The sequence below is a fragment of the Gymnodraco acuticeps genome, unplaced genomic scaffold (genome assembly GCF_902827175.1).
Source record: "Gymnodraco acuticeps unplaced genomic scaffold, fGymAcu1.1, whole genome shotgun sequence".
In the NCBI taxonomy this organism is placed as follows: Eukaryota; Metazoa; Chordata; class Actinopteri; order Perciformes; family Bathydraconidae; genus Gymnodraco; species Gymnodraco acuticeps.
In genome coordinates this window covers 4,749,059-4,769,485 of record NW_022991216.1, presented here as the reverse complement: position 1 = coordinate 4,769,485, position 20,427 = coordinate 4,749,059, and the positions used below count along the sequence as shown (strand labels likewise).

The 20,427-nt window shown below is 41.7% G+C and overlaps 3 protein-coding genes across 7 annotated transcripts; 1 reads left to right on the top strand and 2 right to left on the bottom strand.

Moving 5' to 3' along the window:
• The first annotated feature begins 1,098 nt into the window (after window positions 1-1,098).
• Window positions 1,099-7,415, top strand: LOC117561508. Its single transcript, XM_034238986.1, has 7 exons — window positions 1,099-1,433; window positions 1,947-1,962; window positions 5,654-5,729; window positions 5,837-5,947; window positions 6,059-6,335; window positions 6,453-6,652; window positions 7,088-7,415. The coding sequence occupies exons 2-7, from the start codon at window positions 1,950-1,952 to the stop codon at window positions 7,119-7,121; spliced, it is 711 nt and encodes a 236-aa protein (XP_034094877.1). The 5' UTR covers window positions 1,099-1,433; window positions 1,947-1,949; the 3' UTR covers window positions 7,122-7,415.
• LOC117561507 lies at window positions 6,739-16,813 on the bottom strand. Of its 4 annotated transcripts, none has more exons than XM_034238984.1 (14): window positions 16,762-16,813; window positions 12,523-12,745; window positions 12,244-12,319; window positions 11,871-12,160; window positions 11,704-11,787; window positions 11,511-11,584; window positions 11,068-11,130; window positions 10,350-10,552; window positions 10,102-10,198; window positions 9,339-9,501; window positions 9,035-9,138; window positions 8,458-8,602; window positions 7,362-7,485; window positions 6,739-7,182 (listed from the first exon to the last, which is right to left on the bottom strand). In XM_034238984.1, exons 2-14 carry the CDS (start codon window positions 12,634-12,636, stop codon window positions 6,878-6,880), a joined length of 1,842 nt encoding a protein of 613 aa, XP_034094875.1. In that variant the 5' UTR covers window positions 12,637-12,745; window positions 16,762-16,813; the 3' UTR covers window positions 6,739-6,877. The 4 variants fall into 4 exon arrangements, with proteins under 4 accessions (XP_034094875.1, XP_034094874.1, XP_034094873.1 ...); XM_034238983.1 differs by lacking the exon at window positions 16,762-16,813 and adding an exon at window positions 13,747-13,990; XM_034238982.1 differs by lacking the exon at window positions 16,762-16,813 and adding an exon at window positions 12,863-12,992.
• A 744-nt stretch (window positions 16,814-17,557) lies between these two features.
• Window positions 17,558-20,427, bottom strand: LOC117561415 (beta-1,3-galactosyl-O-glycosyl-glycoprotein beta-1,6-N-acetylglucosaminyltransferase 4-like). 2 transcript variants are annotated; one of them, XM_034238815.1, is made up of 3 exons: window positions 20,222-20,427; window positions 20,058-20,105; window positions 17,558-19,939 (listed from the first exon to the last, which is right to left on the bottom strand). In XM_034238815.1, exon 3 carries the CDS (start codon window positions 19,936-19,938, stop codon window positions 18,643-18,645), a length of 1,296 nt encoding a protein of 431 aa, XP_034094706.1. In that variant the 5' UTR covers window position 19,939; window positions 20,058-20,105; window positions 20,222-20,427; the 3' UTR covers window positions 17,558-18,642. The 2 variants fall into 2 exon arrangements, with proteins under 2 accessions (XP_034094706.1, XP_034094707.1); XM_034238816.1 differs by lacking the exon at window positions 20,058-20,105 and having other exon boundaries at window positions 20,222-20,399.

Here is a 20,427-nt window from a genome sequence, read left to right as displayed (position 1 = left end):
AATGTGGTAGTCATATTTGCGGCACATCTATGATAATAATTGGCTTTCAAGTGTTGTACGTTACGTGAATATTGTTGCTAGGCAACTGACAACAAAATGGGTTTCTTTTTTTCTTATTTCATTGTTTAGGAATAGGGAAATATACAGTTTTCTTCATGTCATTTTTAATGTAAGATCATATGTTGCCCTCACTACATTTGCTTCAGAGAAATGCACAATAAATTGTGTAACATGAACTGTAGCCTACCTATATTTATTGCCTACTTTTTCTACAGAACCTGCTTAGGCGTCATATCTTGGAGAGATTGCAAAGCAAGATGCAATACGTGGTCAGCCGTACTGACGTCGACCTCGACTATCTGGATTTCATGTGTACCCATGAATTAATACTCATTGACACATTGGCAGAGCAGATAGAATTGCCAGTGAATATAGTAAATGCCCTTAGAGAACTGTGTAACCTGGTTAGACGTCAGGTGGGAAATGAGCAACATATTCCATCTGTTGAGATACAGGCAGTGCAAGGGGGCGACCCAAATTCCTCATTCAACAGGACAAGTTACAGGCCTTGATAGACACCCAGTTGCCCATACCTTGCGTAGCCAAACTGCTGGGAGTCAGTGAAGTTACAGTATTCCGTCGAATGGCGGAATTTCTGTGTCAGGGTACAATGTCAGACCAGGAGCTTGACATGTTAGTTTCTGAAATCAAAGCTGAGATGCCCCAGATTGGCTACAGGTTAGTCATGGGAAGACTAAGGTCCTTAGGCCACAGGGTACAGTGGAGCAGAATGAAGGCAGCTACGCACAGAGTAGATGCAGCTGGGATTCTTGCTCGTTTGACACAGTTAGGCTGTGTTGTGAGGAGAACCTACTCTGTAAGGGCACCCCTTTCTCTTGTGCATGTGGATACTAACCACAAACTCATAAGGTACATTTTTTTTTTTTTAAGTTGTAAAATAAATGCAGAGCAAACATACATAGCCTACACTAAAAAAAAAATCCTCCTAAACAGGTATAACATAGTCATTTTTGGGGGCATTGATGGCTTCTCCAGAAAGGTACCGTAATTTTCGGACTATAAGCCGCGCCTTTTTTCCCATTTTTCGACCCTGCGGTTTATATAACGGTGCGGCTAATCTATGGATTTTTACAGCTAACGGCCACTAGGGAACCTCCTAAATCTATGGATTTTACAGGTTACAGTCCACCACCTTTAACACTATGGGCTCTATGACCGGTCCGCGCCCGCCACCTTTAAGCGGCGGGCTCCAGCAGGAAAAGCTGGAGGCCGGAAAAGAGTGAGACAGGTAGCGCGCCAAAGTAAAAGTGGAACCGAGAGTGGTACGAGAGACAGAACGAGAGCAAGACAGACAGACATTACGAGAGCGAGACAGTTTGTGCAAAGGAAGTTTTCATGCACAAACCCTGCCGGTACGTGCGCTGGGAGCGCACCGTTTAAGTTTGAAAGTTGAAAAGTTTGTGTGTCTGAAACGCTATGTGATACAGTACAGTTTACACAGCACAGTACATGTTCTGTAGCTACTATTGCACTAAATGGTAACACTTGAATACGTTATGCAAATATGCAACTTGTTTGTTGAAATGTTAATAAATGGGAGCTTCCTCAAACAGCCATCTCTTTCCCGACAATCCCCTCTGTGCACGAACCCTTACATATGGTAATTAAACATTAAAACACCTGCGGCTTATCGTCCAGTGCGGCTTATATATGTACACATCATTCAATTTAGCTGCTGCGGCTTATATGCAGGTGCGCTTTATAGTCCGAAAATTACGGTACTTAGGATAAAATAATATATGTGTGACAGTTATCACAATGATTTTTTCATATAACACTATCAAATGCAGCAGTTTCAATGACTTACACTCAGGGTTAAAACAAGGCTGATATTTCCTATATTTAATTATTATATTTTTGTCCAGATCATGTACCTGGAACCTGCCAACCAGTGCTTGAATTGGAATGAAAAAGGTGCCAGTACTCTAAAATCAGCAACTTTTTCAAGTCAATTTTATATATACAGCCCACAAACAAGAATTTGGCTACTATAATGCTGGTGGGTTTGTCTCTTTACTACTGTATATTTTAGAAAGGTTCACTGTACTTAACATTTTTTATGATAGGCAGCGGATATGGCTAAAGCTCAGTAAGGTCAATATTAACTGAAAATATAGCAATCAAAGTCTAGATCTTCTGCTGAAGACACATGAAGCAGAGACCTTTCAGGTGAGAGCCCCTCTGGTGGTGTTCAACATTAATGACAAGGAAACAAAGCTCTGGTCAGAAGCATTTTTTATAAAAAGCTTTAACAAAATTAAGTATTTCTGTACATTTTGAATGCAATCTAACTTTCCAACTCAGAAAACGAAAAACGAAAAAGTGCCAAAAGTCTTCTCACATGGCTGAGCTGCTTTGCAATATACTTCACCACTGAAGAATACAAATATGTATAAAGTAAACTATGATGCAATCTAACTTTCCAACTCAGAAAAATGATAAAGAGCATGAACAAAGAACATGTAAAAACAAATGCAAAATTTGCACAATCTAAAATGAGAAACTGTAACTGCAAGTAACAAAGTCTGAGCCATGGTAAAGAGTTACATTGAACACCAAGCTGATCAGATAACTCCCTGGTTGGTCTGAAGTCCTTCTATCTCCAGGATCTGTACAAATCGGCACATTATGCCAAAAGTCTTCTCACTGGGTGAGCTGCTTTGCAATATACTTCACATTGTTAGAAAAGGCTCCAGAAGGCCTTGGGGACATCAGTATCAGGGGCTGGAGCTGGACAGGCTCTTTCATCAGCACTTCTCCTTCCCTTTGCCAGCCAGGACCTCACATACTGTTCCGGATTGAACTGTCCTAGTGATAGTCCATTACATTTAATGAAAACCAGGCTGGACAGTCGGCTGACAGAGAGAGCATTCCTTTTTGCAGTAAGGATATCGTTCATGCAGCTGAATGCCCGCTCACACTCACTAGTGGAGACAGCGATGGTTCGGACTGCTTTCAGTAGAGGCTCCATGGCAGCAGGTGTACGGGATGCCCTGGTTTCCTTGTATTCGCGAAAGCCCTGAACAGTCTCTCTTCTGTCCACTTTCAGCACTTCGCACAAACGTAGCACCTCTACGTCCCCATACTGTACGTCTAACTCCTCTTCAGGCCAACTTCCAGGATGGATAACTTTCATGTCCTGGATTAGCTGATTGTCCCGGGCCTCCCGGCCATGTAATGGGATTTCTCTTGTGCTGACATGAGAGGAGGTTGTGGAAGTCATTCTGTGTCTCAGATTCTCTACCATACTGCGGAAAAACTGACCTGCATGAATCTGTACAAGCCTGCCATTCTCACGCAGGGCAACACCCTTGAAGGACTTCTCAGCTAGAGCTGTATGAACTGTAGTCATGTGTGGGCCAGGCATGGTGACCATGGATTCAAAAACTCGTATTTCTCGAGTTAAGAGCCTATCTGCTGTAGGCAGTGTCATCTCTCTTTTTTGGAGTTGCCGAGAGAGGTCGCTGAGCTCTGTGAGCGCATCGTACATCAGTCCCACATTGCTGACAAACGTTGCAGATGTGAGCACATCATCCAGGCCCTTGTACTTTGCTCTGTCTCTGGAATCCCTGCTCGTGTCGTTTGCAGCATTTGTGAAGTGATCATGAAGCACTCGGTAGTTTTCCCAGACTGCTCTGACGCTCCTTTCACTTGAAGCCACCCAGCGGATGGACAAAACACGCCCTATCACCAGGAGACGCTGTCCGACTGCTTGCGCACACTGTGCTAACTGCCTCTGATTTTTGGGGGAGGCATGGAACAAGGAATAGAGTTTGTCAAAAAAGATCTGGAAATGATTGAGCCCTGAGACCTCCTTGACCACATCCCCAACTGCCAGCTCTAGACGATGATTGGAGCAGTGCCACACAAACAGGCTTGGGAATTTACTACACAACTGGGTAGCAACGCCTGTTCTCTTCCCTAGCATGACTGAAGCCCCATCACATGCAAAAGAAACGAAACACTGACCTAAAAAGTCCTCGTTAAAATCTCTTCCAAGACACTCCATTAACGCCTTTGTGATGTCATCAGCCGTTGTTCCATCCAACTCGATCAGCTCCCAAAAAAACGTTTCGGGCTCAGCATCAGCTAATGCTGAGCGTAGACACACAACAAGCACCGTTTTACCACTAATAGTGGTAGATTCATCGACCAAAACACAGAGTTTTCTTTGGTTTTCTGTAATGTCTTTTGCCATTTTTTTCTTCAGCTCATGAGCTATGTGGTCGATGATTTCGCCACAGGTTTTATTGGAGTGCAAAACCCTGCCCACGTTCAGCCCATTCAGTTTCTGTACATTCAAATCAATTGGCATGTCTGTGAATGGCCGGCTATGTTTGCCAATTTTATATGCCGTTTGAAAAACTCTGATAGTGGTGTCTAATTCAGATTTATGCATAGACTGCACTTGATGTTGAATAGTTTCACGTGAAGCAGATGTAAGGATGTCAGCAGCTTTTACATGGGCTTGTGATTCTTTATGTTCTTTGATTTTTTTTTCTCAGGCTAGCTTGTTGTTTGCCCTTGTCAACACCGAAATGAGACACTGCACACTCACCCCATTGACAGTTTCAGTCCTTGTCCAGTGTGTATTCCCAAAGATTTGACATCTCTGCATATCCGACATCCTAGCTTCTTATCTTTAAGAAGGAGCCATGCATTGGTCTTGCAAAAATATTGCACCTGGTCCGTTGTCCAGCAGTCAGGTGCATCGCTTTGCCCGGTGTTGGTGGTGGCAGTTGCGCCAGCAGCAGCTAACTTTAGAGGCTCTGGAGGAGGCGGCGGAGCTAGTGCTAATGCTAATGCACTAGAACTTGGAGCAGGAGGATCAATCAGGAGAAAGCTCCCCATCAGACACAATTTCCAACACAGGCACAGCATTCTCTGTATTTGAAGTTTCTTCCGGCGACAACCGCTGTCTTTTTGCACTTTTATTAATCCATGCTAACATTTTAGAAATGCTAATTTGTGACGTGACTTGCTTTCCTTCTCTCGGGGGCGTGCCTGCTCTGTTCTATCACTCTACATAGCCACCCACTGGGTGGGAGTTGCACTGCATAAACACAACACACGTGCATCTAGGTATGTAAATTGTAAAGCATTAAAACATGGTTTTACTAACAGTTTTCAGTATGTTGTTACTTCGGCATTATTATTATTATTATTTTGAAACGTGTATTACTATTAAATCACGGTCAAATAGGTTAATTTTGACATAGTCGTTTCCACCACAGTATTTACATGGAGAAGATAAGCCCCGCCCCCTCTCCAGCACGTTCTGTTTGAATGACAGGAGTAAACAGCTGACAGCCGCTGTGAAACTCCAGCGGTTAGAGCGATGAGAATGTCCGTTCGGCACCTCATGACGCATCTACTGAGTACCGGGCGGCTGTATATATATATATGGATGTATAATAAGAACGGCGGGAGAGTGTTGAGTACTGGCACGGTGCATGAGTACCGGAGTACCGCCAGCATGCCGGTACTGAGCAAGAAGTGCCGGTACTCCATGGGTCAGAACCAGAAGTGCCGGTACTGCGTACCGGTGAGTACCGGCCCAATTCCAGCACTGCTGCCAACAATAATAAGGCCTCTACTGGCTTCACCTTTTTCCTGACCTCTTGTGAGAGGAATGGTTTGCCCTCAAGGTATGTACAAGAGGCCGTGCAGTCTGATATGCATCACATGCACATTATCAGAACTATCATTATATACCTGTATAACTTTTTCACATATAGGCTACTCTGTATCGCAGGGTCAGATGTGATCAAGGTGTGGAGAATGTCGACATTGCTCGTTTCATGTTCACTGTGCGAGGAACTGACCGGGCAAGTTTTATTTCTGGAAAAAGTGTCCACAACCAGAGGTAAAAATAATCAAATATTTAGCAAGGTCACATTAACCTTGAGTCAGCATTGACAGTCATTCATTTTTCTGTGTATGTATGCAGTTGTTTTTGACAATTTTTCCACGACAGAATCGAACGGCTTTGGCGTGATGTGTGGACTGCAGTAACTTCCACATATTATGATGTCCTGCACACTCTTGAAGAAGAGGGACTACTGGACATCTCAAACACGTTGCACATCTTCCTGGTGCACTTTGTGTTCCTACCCCGTCTCCGCAGCGACCTTCACACCTTCACTGAGGGCTGGAACCATCACCCACTCCGCACCGAGGGAAACATGACCCCTCAGCAGTTGTGGCAGTTGGGCCTGCTGCAAAACAGCACGGATGAGGCTGAGAATGTTGAGGTGCACACTTACTTTTGTACAATTATCTCTGTTGAACATACATTGATTCAAGCTGTACATTCTTGAATATTGCACTGTAAAATGTATGCTTTATTTAAACTGCTATTTGAATCCTAGGATCTGCAAGAACTTGACATAAATTGGGAGAGTGCCCTTTACTGTGCTGAGTCCCTACAAGAGTCTGGGCTTGTTGTTCCAGAATTTCCCACGCCCATAAATGAGCAAGATATGGCAGACCTTCAAGCTGCTGTGGACCCTACCGACCCATCCGACTCCCATGGTCGAGACATTTACTGTCGTTGTCTTCAAATCTTCCAGTGAGCAACTGTCATGTTGATAAGTCTGAGCACCACCTGCTGTGCCATATACATGTAGACATATGAAAAAGACCAAGTCAAAGTTTCAAAAAAACTTTTATTTAGAACAAATGTTTTCTTCCTGTTTTAAATGTTTTTCATCTGTGGCAGTCTTAAAAACTAAAAGTTAAAACTTTTAAAGTGAACTAAACCAGCCACAACAGTTGCATGAATAACTTATTCATTCTACACCAGTGAGAATTCTTGTCCCAGATGGAACGCCTCCACCAGGACTACTTTGAAATCGGCATATGATCTCATGTGTTGGACAGGGAAGGTGATGGTTCTACTGCAAGCTGCAACAGATGGATAACATATGCTGTGTTCCCCAAAATGTGACTGGCAGTGATGATTGAACTTAACATTCACTTTGAAACGTCTCTTCTCTTCCTGCAGGACAGGAACATGGCCTTGCCCGGTTATCCACTGAAGAAATGCTCTTGGAGACAATGAGGGAAGTGCAGCATTCTCCATCCCTGAATCAGTTTTGTCTGAAATTAGAGGCAATAAAGATAACTAACATTTTAAGATGACATTTTCAGGCACAACTTTTGTACTACAGATGATATATATTTTAAGAGGAAGAGATATTGTAAATGTGTTATTTATTTGATTTTATGAACCAATAAAGATGGTTACATTTCAGTCACAGAACAGCAAATTATTTTACCTTGCTCCATTTCCTGGAGGAAATCCTGCAGATGATTCATTAAAGTCACCTCCACCTGTTCCTTGTTTGAGCCTCTCTCACTGAATTCTGCTTGGCACACAGATATGATGAAGTCTGCATCAGCCTGTCAAATGAAAGCAGAGCAACCATTAGCACAATCCAGTTTTCAGTGTATATATAAAAACAATCTCATCGCCATACCAGAACCTCTTGAGAAAGGCTAAATGTCTATAGTACCATTGGACAGATTCATGGTTTTGATATTGTTTTATATGGTGTAATCCATTTGGACCTTATAATAGTTGTTAAACGCTGTGATATACTGTACATTGTTACTGAGATCCCTTGGCCTTTACTTTTTCCATCAATCATGGGCACCTAAGATGTGTAAGAATGTAGACTACATGGGAGCAGTAACCAGTCATTTATGTTGTACCTTTGTATCTTTTAGAGACTGAGGGTTCATTGCCTTTTTTGTATAATAGTTTTAGCGTGAAGCAGATCTATTGAAATCCAGCTAGTATCAGGTGAGTGTGCTATTAGCACGTATGTCAACAACAAACAGGTGTATATTGTTCAGTTTAATAAGGATTTAAGATAGATTTAAATTGTATTCTTACTATATTTTAGCATATAAACACCTAGATGATGCACTGAACATTTTTAACAATTCCCAGGGTTCAGATTATGTAGCAATGCATACAAACTGAGTTATGCAATGACACATCTCATCTACAATATTTCAGATCTAATCAATTGATTGCTAATCATTTATCAATCATCTTATTAAAATAAAATGTGACCCTTGCAATCATACTTATTTCTAACACTGATCCTGCCACATCCCCAAGTAATGCAAATGTTTGTCTGGTTTGCGATCCCATTGAAGTGATTCTCGGTCTGGAGATAAGTTCTCCTACCTCTCCTATCTTTTGGCATTTAATTACGTTGAAGTTTCCTGTGTAAGAAGTCTGATCTACACAAAACAAGTGAGTTGAGCACTTGTCACTCTTGCATTTAAGACTAACTGACGCACACAGAGCACACCATTTCAACTCAATCTACAATCTTAAAATTGTATCTATGGTGCACTTACTGTCATTTCTACCCCTGGTACAAACAAAGACTGACAGATATCAGGGTATTTGGCCATGATATTGCACAAGCCATACAGGTTCAAGCCATCCTTAATCTGCAGCAGCATCGGGAACAGCCTCAGGTTTGCATGGAGGACAATAGCACTGTTTTTGTAATAAATGACATGCACACGCACATGCACAAATACAAACAACATAACATGTAAAACAAAAATAAACATGATTAATCACAAAATACGTAAACTTTATGAATTTATGGGTAATGTAATGTGTAATGTTTTATTAGGGAATATAATTAATTTAACCAAGGTTGGGGTATTTCCTTAAAAAAGGCCATTTTATCCCCAAAACATGGGAACCCAATTATGGCACAATGGCAAGTCTGGTCGGGCAATAATGACCAGAGCATCTACATAATACAGTGACATAATGACTTTTCTCAGTGGGAGTATGGTTAAATGATAGACCACAATGAAAAGGGATTGTTATATATACACATCATACACGTGTCATACACATTACACACACATTTTGTATTCTGAAACAATACATTAAGCACCAACATCTCTAACATACCGGATTATTTCGCCCTTTTTCTCCAAGCTGATTAATCCTGTGTAACCACAGTTCAAGATCTCCTCTGTGAGAACTTGAATTGTTGTGTCAGTGGCTGCCTCCACCTGAAATTAGAATTTTCTTCTGGTGATCAAGAAAGTGTGATCATATCATGGTTGTCTCCGTGCTTTGTCAGATCTAGACTGATGATTAGTCTTTGCTTTTTTATGTCAAGAAAGGCTCATGTTACAAAGACTGCAACTGTCAGGTCAGTAATGTTGCTGTAATTAAGGTTAGGCTGCCAACTAAGTGTTTATGTTCTTACTTTTGATAAGAGATCAGTATATTGATCATCTCCCACATCGCTTTTGTCCAAGTGTCCCAAGTCCAGGGACCCAGTGCACAGGAACTTGTAGCACCAAGGCATCAGGACATTCGGAGCTGGTCCTCCTTGGGCCAAGCTGGCAGCCATTATTTCTCCCACAGTCCTGAAAAAACAACAAAGGCACAAGTGCTTTTTTTAAATGTATGTACCTGGCTAATAACAATGAATTGTTAAGAAAACTGTGATGCTTTAATATAATTTGTTGTTGTTGCCCGCAGTGATGAACGCAGAGATAAAACTATCACCAACTCCTAAATTCCCCAAAGCTCTACGGAACTTTCCTCTTGTAGCTCAGTGTTTGGGTTCACCCTCAGCATAGTCATAGCGTTGTTTTTGGCTGCAGCTGTTTTCACAGAAAAAGCACTCAAAACCCAATGTACACTACCTGCTCAGCACCAAATGGCAAACACACACAGTTAGCTGCAGAAAAGCTGGTGAGCTAGTAGAGCATTTAGCAGCTTAAGAGCCAGATATTTCCCTCAGGATTTGGTAAAGAGAGCAGAAACAGCGCTAAAAAGAGAGTAGGACTTACATTCACCAGGTGGACAGAAAAATGATCAACTTAAAAAGGTGACATGCCGGTTATTTTCTGCTGCCCCCAAGTTGGCGAATTGCAGGTTTAAGTATATTATTAGTAGTCAATGGTTGCCCAGATTAACCCAATTCAGATACCAGACACTGAAATGGATCATAAAGCACATACCTGAAATGGCCTTTGTCTAAATCAGACAGTGAATAGTTGGGTCTTCTGCCATGGGTGCCCTTCTCAAAGAACCGCTCTTCAATGCCCGCCACCATTCCTTAGACATTAGAATTATGCATTACATTAACGTTCCTGATGAAATGCAATCAGACATCTTGCATAACTACAATATTTAAAGTACAACTTTTATGTGACTATAGAACCATCAAATTATTCTAATGGCATAACTTTTTATCCTACACACATACCTGTTAGAAATTCTTTACGGAGAGCCCCTGTATCTATACCAGCATCGCCTAAAAAGATGACTTTCAGTTGGTTAGTTGGGGATGCTTTCTTTTGGCGCTGCCATTGCACGAGGCCCAACATGTTCTGGCGGGACACTGTGATGTCAAAGGTTTTGCCATCTGTTGTTACTGCATCAGCAATTGCCTGGATAACATCATCAAGACTAAAGAGCGGGAAAAGGAAAGGAAAATACTTTTTAAGTGTTACTCAAATCTCTCATTCAATACTCAAGTTAATGACGAGTTAAAGATGCTATGACCCACACTTGGGTACAAACAGTAGGGCTGGGTACGGTGCAGGATATCACTTTTAGCGCCAACATTAATTCATTTTTGATTGAATGTGATATGAATGATTGAGGTGGCTAGTGATATAACCACATCTAGATGCATTGGTAACTATATACAGTACATTATAGAAATAGTTAAAAACTGTTCAGTGCATCTTATTTTTCCAAAAATACTGCATGAATTTCTAAAATATTTCAGTCCAATTAATAAATGACATCAATATTTTACATGTATCCTTAACAGTAAAAGTGTAATAACAACTTAAAATACATGAATATAGGTAGATACAAGCTATGTATTTGTTTTTGATGATGCCCGGAGTAGCACTGATTTTTTTTCATTGAATCAGAAAATGTTAAGTTATTCAAAATGTAATGTAAAAACATACTTTTCAATTTCATCTTCAGTGGATTTAGAGGCATCTTGCATCCTGGAGGGTGTTTCCTCCACACTGTCAAGTAAAACATGATTACACAAGGATTACAAATGACCATTATGTACATTCAAAATTGCAAAGAGTTTCCATTAAAGTCTTTATGTTGCTGTAGAAGTATACAGTAGGAGGGAACAGATGAACATTGCCGGGGAGCCTCTGTATTGTTGAATTACTAAATGCATCCCAGAATTTGTACTTTTTATTCAGATTCTAATGAGATCAAAATAACTAGTCAGAACAGTGCTTAAATTATGTTGTATAACTAATTGCACACAATTTTCTCTTTGAGTACTTTCACTTGTAATGATCCTGTCCTTTATTTCAAATGTTACACATTCCAAATACACATTTTCTGTTTATCTCTTACAGAGAAAAAATTATGTATTCATTTTCACCTGTCTCCACATGAGCTGGCATGGACTTGTAAATAATCCAGTGGGTATTCAATCAGACATACTGGACAGGCAGCCTAAATGCAAACGCAGTAACGTGGAAAGACAAGAAAACCACTTACATTAATTCAATAATTGCTATTGGTTGCATGACAATTTTATCTTTATAGGCTGGTATTAAATGTTTTTGTATTACCAAATTTGGTCTCATGGTATTACTAGTCCCTGGTGTAGATTCTGGTGGAATGGACTCAGCAACAATTGTCACTTCAGGGGAAGACTAAACAAAGGTATTAGGTTTTACACTTATATATTATATATAAATGATGAGAACAATCAAAAGCTGTTCAAATTTTGAATTACCCCTCCATGAAGATCAAAGTCATCTCCTGATGATGGATGTTCCACACAGGACTTCACATGCGCAGCCAATACTTGTAATGGCATGCAAGATCCACAGACTCTACAAGACGCCTTAGGCATCTTTTGAAACTCATTTGCATCTGGAGGAAGAGGGGATGTATCCAATTCATCCTGGAGTGGAACAATGTAGATTGTGTTCTTTACTCCTCCGGTCACAGTTTTGAGAAAGTGGCCATTATAACCTTCAGTTTCTGGGGGGATAACTGAGAGTTTACGTTGTCCCGATCCACCTGAAACGAGCAATAACTGAATAAATGAAGACTAAAAACATAAATAAATGATTCAGTACACAGCTTTTGTAGATCTACAATACCGAGGGCTTTATACAGCAGCCAGCCTCCTGATGAAGTCGCAAGTTTCGGGTGCTGACTGGTCAGGAGTCTTGAAATCTGTACAAAACACAATACACCCATCATATGAAAGAAGTACACCTTTCATCCATATTCTATGTTTGAAAGCTTTGCATGAGGGTATACACCACATTTTAGGTAGACGTGTTCAAATATTACGGATACATTGTACATTTTCGATTCTTAAAGTTTATTTTGTACAAAAACACACTAGTTAATGAATCCAGGTTGGCTTACTTTACCTCAAAGTGGTCAGCAGATTGGGGTAGTGTGATGGTGCGACTCCCCATCCCAGCAAGGAGGAGTGCTAATTCGCTGCTTGCTGTTGGTGTCCTGTCTGTATTTCCTTTCAACATATAGAACTGCAGCGTTACAGTCTTCCCACTGCTAGTGATCACCCTGCAGGGAGACCGGAATCTTTTTCTTCCCCTTGCAGGCGCTTTTGAGAAGTAGCCTGGAAATGACCTGTGGATTTACATAAAGTTATATTCATCAGGCCCAATCTTAATTTTATTCAATGATACATATTGGTTGTCTTAACCATATAATGCACTGAGTAGGTGCATGCTACATGTACAGAACCTGGCCATTTCATGTTGAATACTAGACTGTGGCGGTGCTGACTGCTGTTGTTGTGCTGACTGCTGTTGCTGTGCTGACTGCAGTTGTTGTGCTGACTGCTGTTGTTGTGCTGACTGCTGTTGCTGTGCTGACTGCTATTGCGGTGCTGACTGCTGTTGTTGTGCTGACTGCTGTTGCTGTGCTGACTGCTGTTGCGGTGCTGACTGCTGTTGACTGCCAGCTTGAGCAGAGAAACCAGGCTTCTTGCCACCTCTTCGATGGTGCTTCTCTGTAGGTGTAGGATTGTGCATTATTAATAGGGATGCTCCGATCAGGGTTTTTGGGGCCGATCACCGGAATCAGTATCGGCCATGCCGATCGCCAATCCGATCATAGGGTGGGTGGGGGCTATGGGGATCTTCCATTTAAAGTGATGTTTAAAACTCAGTTAATGGGGCTAATTTTTTATAATGCTTCAGTTTTTAGTTCAGATTCATTTTTCCATACATGATCACTTCCACAAACAACAACCAACATAATTATTACATTCAAATGAAGTACATTATTCAAGTTTACATTAACTTTGGATAAGAGCACGGGAGAAATACACGGAAGCGCTCTCTCTCCCTCTCCTGACACTGACAGCCCGTCAGTATCTCATGCAGCAACATGATGGATGAAGGGAAAATGCAACTCACAGAAGCCTACATTACGATTACTAGGCTATATTGCGTGTATTTAAGAGCCATTTAAAATATTACCACCTTGGTTAACATGACTATTAAGCTAACGTTAATAGCCATGTTAGTAAATGTCAATGAGCAAGACCTGACTTGGTTGATTCACGACACCCTTGCCAGCGTAAAAAGCATGGCAAATAAAACGATATCACAAAAAAAACGTACTTGGGATCCTTCACTTTGCTCCATGTTGGACAGCGATCCTCCAGACTGTTGTTCTGCTCCAGCACTGTTGTGCTACGTCTTGGTTCGGCCCGACGAGAAGCGGAGTGTCGACAACCCCATATTGTATAGATATTCGTATATCACGGCCTGAAGTGAGCTATTGCATTTATAAAACGGTTACCACGTGTGGCTGGCAATGTGAAAGAAAAATACACACTCCAATTTAAATAGTTTTTATTATTAAATAATGATGTTCAAAATAAAATAGTCCCTCCGTTGCCTTCTGCACAAAACATAGTGCTATGCAACAACAATAACAGCTAGAGAACATAATTAGACAAACAGCATTGTCGTCGTTTAGGTGCTTTTTTTTTCTTCTCGAGATAGGCACTTCTCAATCCACTCCTCCATAGTAAGGCCACCCCGGAGGTCGAAGTTAACCTTAAATGTTTCCATCTTAAAGGTGGGGTAGGTAAGTTTGAGAAACCGGCTCCAGATACACTTTTTGTTATATTCCATGGAATGCTCTTAACATCCCGATAGCAATGAATATCTGAAGTGCTTTGACAAAAAATCCATAAAAAAATGTCATCTGTGGAAGCCGTGGTACTGTAAAAAGTACAACCAATCCGTTTAGCCGGCGGATTGGATTGCCGCCTTGTCTGTCAGCCTTCCATCTCGTGCGCGCACAAATGTATCTCGTGCCGTCATTGGGCGTGCATTGCAGCAGTACTTCAATAGAGGCTTCTCAATACTCAAATTTCCCCTCCTCGACTGCTCGGTCCTCCGGTAGTGACCCGGAAATGAATTTCAGCGCGCCATTTTGAAGGACGTCTCATTTCTCTAAATGCACACCGAGGACCGAGCATCGAGCGTCGAGGAGGCTCTCTGGAGGAGCTATAACCGAGGATACACTGATGGTTCCTCCACGGCTCCTCCACGGATGCATTTCCGGGAACGGTGGAGGCGTGACGCACGGCCGGACTTATCTCAGCCAATGACAGCTATGCATGCATCCCCTGGATATTATTTTAGTAACTGCTTTCATCGCATTGCGATGTTTCCAGAGAGAACAGCTGTAAGGTCCGTGCAGAAACAGAGCAGTGTGTATAATATATATCACTCAGTATAACAGGCCTACTCTCTTTATTTGCTTTAGTTTAGTAGATATCTACAAACAAAGAGTCGATATTTTTCTAAGACCATTGCTTCACATAATAAAATACACAACGGCTTATGCTTTAGGAGCTGTAGGTGTGTGTGGTACAGTGTGTAAGTGTGTGTGTGGTACAGTGTGTAGGTGTGTGTGTGGTACAGTGTGTAGGTGTGTGTGTGGTACAGTGTGTAGGTGTGTGTGTGGTACAGTGTGTAGGTGTGTGTGTGGTACAGTGTGTAGGTGTGTGTGTGGTACAGTGTGTAGGTATGTGTGGTACAGTGTGTAGGTGTGTGTGTGGTACAGTGTGTAGGTGTGTGTGTGGTACAGTGTGTAGGTGTGTGTGTGGTACAGTGTGTAGGTGTGTGTGTGGTACAGTGTGTAGGTATGTGTGGTACAGTGCGTAAATGCGGCGGACAGATGGGTCTCAGTTGGTTTGGTGTCCTCTGCTTTCTTTTAATACTTGTAAATACAACTTTTGGCCCGTAATTTAAATTCCCCATTTCAGCGACCAGAGAGAGGGGGGGATATATCCAGTCTCTGATTGTGTTACGTTATTATGAGAGTGCTCTCATACTTTAAATTGTATATATTTATATAAATATATTTGTGTGTGTGTGTCCGCATCTCTAGCCTGTTATTGTCTCATTATACCGCACTCTCAATGAATTCAAAGTAAATATGTGGGGGAACAATGTTCAGCTGATCTAACAGAGATACAGCTCTATGACAAAACACTCAACAGCTGATGCAGCTGTTGCCATGTAATAATGAACGGATGTCTCTTTAAAATTACCACTCAGAGGAGAGGAGTTCTCATTTCTTTAAACGTCTGCTGCTTCCCCTCCTCTCTCCTTGGTTCCCCTCCTCGGTCCTCCGCTCGCATCTCCTGTGGGCGGGTCTAAGTCTCGAGGAGGGGAACCGAGGAGGGGAAATTTGAGTATTGAGAAGCCTCTAATGACTCGCCAGCAACAGGCGGCCACTTTCACCAGTCTGCTGACGTCATGTGCGCGTTCATGTGTGTTGGAGGAGGTGCTCTGTAAGGAAGTCTGAAGGAAGGGGCGGATTCTTTTCGGCCGTGTACTTTCGGTTTCTGAAACTTACCTACCCCACCTTTAAGCTTTGTTAGTTAGCCTAGTTAGTTAGTTTCGTAACGGACGTAATGTAACAGTTGTAACGGTTCTCAGACGCGGAGGGATACTGATTTGTGAAAAGTAACTACAATTATACCCGGGATATACGCTCATTATATCACGGCTAAGAAACATCAGATTGCTTGATTTGACTTGTCCGTTTTATAAACATATACTAACTATATATGTTTATTAAAAAAAAGTTGTACAGCGAAGTGAAGTACATGTTATGTTATAAAGCCGTGGAGGGCGGGAGTTTATAAACCAGAGTAACCGCCCTTACGGGACGCTGTAATAAGTAAAGCGAACGCACCCGCAAGGACACCTGGCCTCCTATTGGTTGAGGGATTTTGACAGGATTGTTGCACAAAAGTTTCGAGCGCGCACAGAATAAATCTGAGAGCAGAACAAATCTGTAAACAGCAATATATCTGAGTGCAAGCGTACAGTTTGAGCACAAGCAGAGCAAATCTAAGTGCAAGCAGGCACTATTTGAGTGCGAGGACAGAGTTTGAGGGAAATAAATACATAAAGTATGCTCTCAAATTTAAATACCACGCTCTTGAATAAAGATAGTAATTAACTAGTAACCAGTAACCTTTTTTGTATCTGTCTCCTCTGGTGAGAGAGAGAAAATATAACGTCCTCTTTACCGTGGTGTCGGTGTGGAGGGAAGAAAAAACTAGCAACAGGTATGTTACTAGCTTGAAGAAAAAAATCAAACCTTACCGTTATTTCGACAGAAAGAAACGGCGAGGCAGATTACAATATTAACTGGTGTGTTCATATTGTTCAGTCTTCTTGCAAAGCAAAAAAGTAACCGGCAAGCGCCCGTCGAACGAATATTAGCTTTGGGTTCAGTCTGTGGACCGTTAAGCTAGCCCGGTTACTGATAATTCGAGATGTGCTCTGAAGCGAGAAGAGGTGTTTGAATGACGCTGCGTCGTAGCGCAGGCGCAAACTACTTAAAGGGTGGGTGGATTCTCTGACGTTGACGTCAAGATCACCAGCCAATCAGGATTGGCGTAATGAGATTGATGCTTATGTTTGCATACGCGTTGAGGCGCATCCCATAGTGAGACATCGAATGGAGTGTTATGAATGAGAACTTCTGTGTAGCTATGCAGTGGGAGTCACCGACTCAGGAAAGAGACACGGGAAGAGCAGGAGCTTTGATGTCAAACACTGATGGTTTATTTGGAGTTTCGGCCGGAGAATTCACATCACAAGTCACAGCAGCCACGATCTGACTGCACGGTAGAGTTGCCACGTAAATTCTGAAGAACTCTACCCCAGACCCATGTATTTAGCTAGTTCCGAGAGCATCATCAACATGCTGCATAACAAGATAGAATCATAACACCTCTATCAGCTGACGCCAACAGGCAGGAACAGGGAGACAGAACACTGAGAGCACAGCAGCCAAGGTTACGAGGTGCATGTGCTCAGTCAGGACAGTTTGAACTGATAAACTGGGTCAAAGTTATGGGCCTTGAAAAATATTCCCCAACACAAACCATATTCAAACTTTTGATCAGCAGTCTTTATTAAAAGTGAACCTTAACAAAAACAGTGCAAACGTATTGCTCATGAAATAAAAATGACACCCTGCGACCAAAGTTAAAAGAGGAAAGAAAGTAACAGTGAAGTGAAACACAGATGACTCGTGCAAAACGTGAGTCTATTTTTCCTTCCCTGTGCATCTTTCAAATGTTCTCGCTCATTTGAAGACTTTCAGATAACCTTTAGTCAGTGCTCTGAGTAGAAATACCTCAGTCATGAAAAACCATGAATGAAAAAGGTTAAATGAGAGGCTTTTTCAGTGTTCACTATACATTTATTGAATTCACAGAAGTAAAGCACAAGTTCTTAATCAAAACAGAGCATATGTACATGTCTCAAAATAAGTGTGAATTTTAATCTCTAATGTAAAATATGTTTGAAAACTTGTATTTATCTTTTTATTATTTGCATTTTCAGAAATTATTTAATGACATAACAAAATAGACAGATAAATACATAGATTAACTACATATCAAACGACAAAGAGACTGCAAACTTTTTTATAGGCAAATACACCCTGTACACCACACTATTATATGAATATGTAAAGCATCACTTTCATACTTGTTTGTCTGCAATATGTTGAAACGACTGAGGATTTGTTAGCACTCCCATTTCCTTAACCAAGTTATTCAACCTTATGCTCTTTTTGTTCTTCTTACTGTACCTCACCCCCAGAATGGCACATATACAGTAGTACATACTCAACATGACAATCTGTTCTATAGAGAGTACTAGAAAAATAAATGTGAACTCTCTGGGTTTTCCTGAGTAACAGGAACATGTGAAAGGTTCCTTCTCATTTTCTCACACTGGGCACATGAGGAAAAAAGTGTTGGGACTGAAGTAAAGATGTATTCTTGTTTAGGAGACATGTTGGCTTTTAAAGATGCACTTTGAAAATGCGGAGCTGCCCGTTTCTGATGTCAGAACAATTTCAAATCTGTATCAGTCTGTATCAGATCCGTTGCAGCCCATGTATAAAAGATGTACAAAAGTGCATTTTGCATGATAGGTCCTCTTTAAAGCATCTGTTTTTTCATATACTTAGCTTTGGTTAACCCTTATGTTGGGAAGGAGATGTTGCTGATTTAAATAACTGTTTTCCTCCAGCATCTCCTCAAGGCACTGAATAACAATTGGGTCCACCTTTGGGTCAAACTTATTGGCGAACCAGTGACCATAGTTGAGTAACCAACGCAACTCGCCTGCACCAAAAATGCAAACGCTGCGGACGTGTTTCCCCGAGCATTGTGGGTACAGTTCTTCCTCCAGGTACTGCCACTTCACCAGCCTGGCCTTACTCATGAGGTCAGTGATGTCGGGCTGGTATCTGGGCACCTCTCCAGGAACACCTGGCAGGCGCACAAGGGTTGCCCAGAAGTGTTCGTCTGGAGAGTAGGTGTCCTCTGACCAGGCCAGGAAATCCTTCACCACAGCTGAGGAGTCTATGTGCACAATAAACTCCCGTGACAAGACAAAGTAAGCACTTCCGATGAACATCTCGATGCCGTGTGGAGGTGGCGTCTTCTTCTGCTCTGTTTTCATTGGAAGTTTTTTTAACTCATTTTTGAAATCCATCAGTTTGTAGCTTAAGGTGAACCTTTGCTTCTTGCTCTCACTGGGCCGGCTTGTCTCTAGCATATTGGCCCCATTTAACCTCTTCAGTTCTGACACTATCTCAAAGTTGGACCTGAGGGGGAAATCTTGGCCACAGAGGTTGATGACATACTTCCACTGGACTTCCGACTTCAAAAGGTCAGAGAGACAGTTGAGATCTGCTTTCAATCGACTGATGCCGGCGTAAAAGACGGTTTCTCGCTTGGAGGCTATGAAGACATTAGGCAGACAGCGGGCTAAACCTTCCACGGCTGAGATGAACTGTTCTAAGGACTTCTGATCATAGTGGATACAGTAGATGTTACTGGGTGAGTACACCACTTTGATGAGTCTCTCTATCATCAATGCAGATGTATGCACCACAATTGAGTAAGCAAGAGGAAAGTCTCTCTCCTGCTGTGAGACTTGAACAACATCATAACCTCTGGCTTTGATGAATGATAGGCAGTTTGAGGTGAGGTTAATCAGACTTTCATCATTGTCCTCCACAACTTCCCGTCTGATGACAAGTGATTTACCCACCTCCACTGGGTCCATGTCATAAATAGCCGGACAGCTAATATTGTACTTTTGATATGCCTGGATGCCATGTAAAGCTGCTTGGGGGGGTAGAGGCTCAGTGATGTTGCTGTACTCCACACTGACCAGCAGCAGTAGACATAGTGCCAGCAGTGAACAATAGAATGACTTCCTTAGTCTCGGTAGTGAACATCTTCCATTCATTCTGGAAACAGAAACCAAAACCACATTTTTTTAATTCCCCCTTGCACTGGAATAGAAACTGAAAAGCTATACATTTAGTTTCGACAAAAGAACATTTTAATGATTGGATACACACTCACCTTGCTTCAAACGCATGTGCCGATTTGCAAACTGTCTCAAATCACATCCTAAAAGTTTTAAACAAGGATAAATCCAGATGTATGGGTTGTGTGTATTGAATGCAGCAAATATATATTTATAATTAATAGTTACAAATAAATCATAACGTTCAGGAGCAACTTACCGATGTCAGGAGGAAGGATTTCAATCCCGTGCCATTTTCGCTTTTTACGCACAACTGGTTCAACATCTATTGACGACATCCACTTGAATCCTCTCGTCATTCATCGCATTCCGAGATTTATTTTGTAACATGATCTATATAAAGCATAAAGAGCCTCAACACGCTGTCTGTCTGCCTTTAGTCGTTGTGTCGGTGCGCTCTCACAA

What these genes read in the sequence shown, in the direction of transcription:
- LOC117561508 (XM_034238986.1), top strand. An exon ending in ATGAGGCTGAGAATGTTGAG is followed by an intron (nt 6,336 to 6,452) that starts GTGCACACTTAC and finishes TTTGAATCCTAG; the next exon opens with GATCTGCAAGAACTTGACAT. An exon ending in CGTTGTCTTCAAATCTTCCA is followed by an intron (nt 6,653 to 7,087) that starts GTGAGCAACTGT and finishes CTCTTCCTGCAG; the next exon opens with GACAGGAACATGGCCTTGCC.
- LOC117561507 (XM_034238982.1), bottom strand. An exon ending in TTAGACAAAGGCCATTTCAG is followed by an intron (nt 9,502 to 10,101) that starts GTATGTGCTTTA and finishes TTGTTTTTTCAG; the next exon opens with GACTGTGGGAGAAATAATGG. An exon ending in CCTCCAGGAAATGGAGCAAG is followed by an intron (nt 7,183 to 7,361) that starts GTAAAATAATTT and finishes CTCTAATTTCAG; the next exon opens with ACAAAACTGATTCAGGGATG.
- LOC117561415 (XM_034238815.1), bottom strand. Translation starts at nt 19,938, where the DNA reads ATGAATGGAAGATGTTCACTACCGAGACTAAGGAAGTCATTCTATTGT.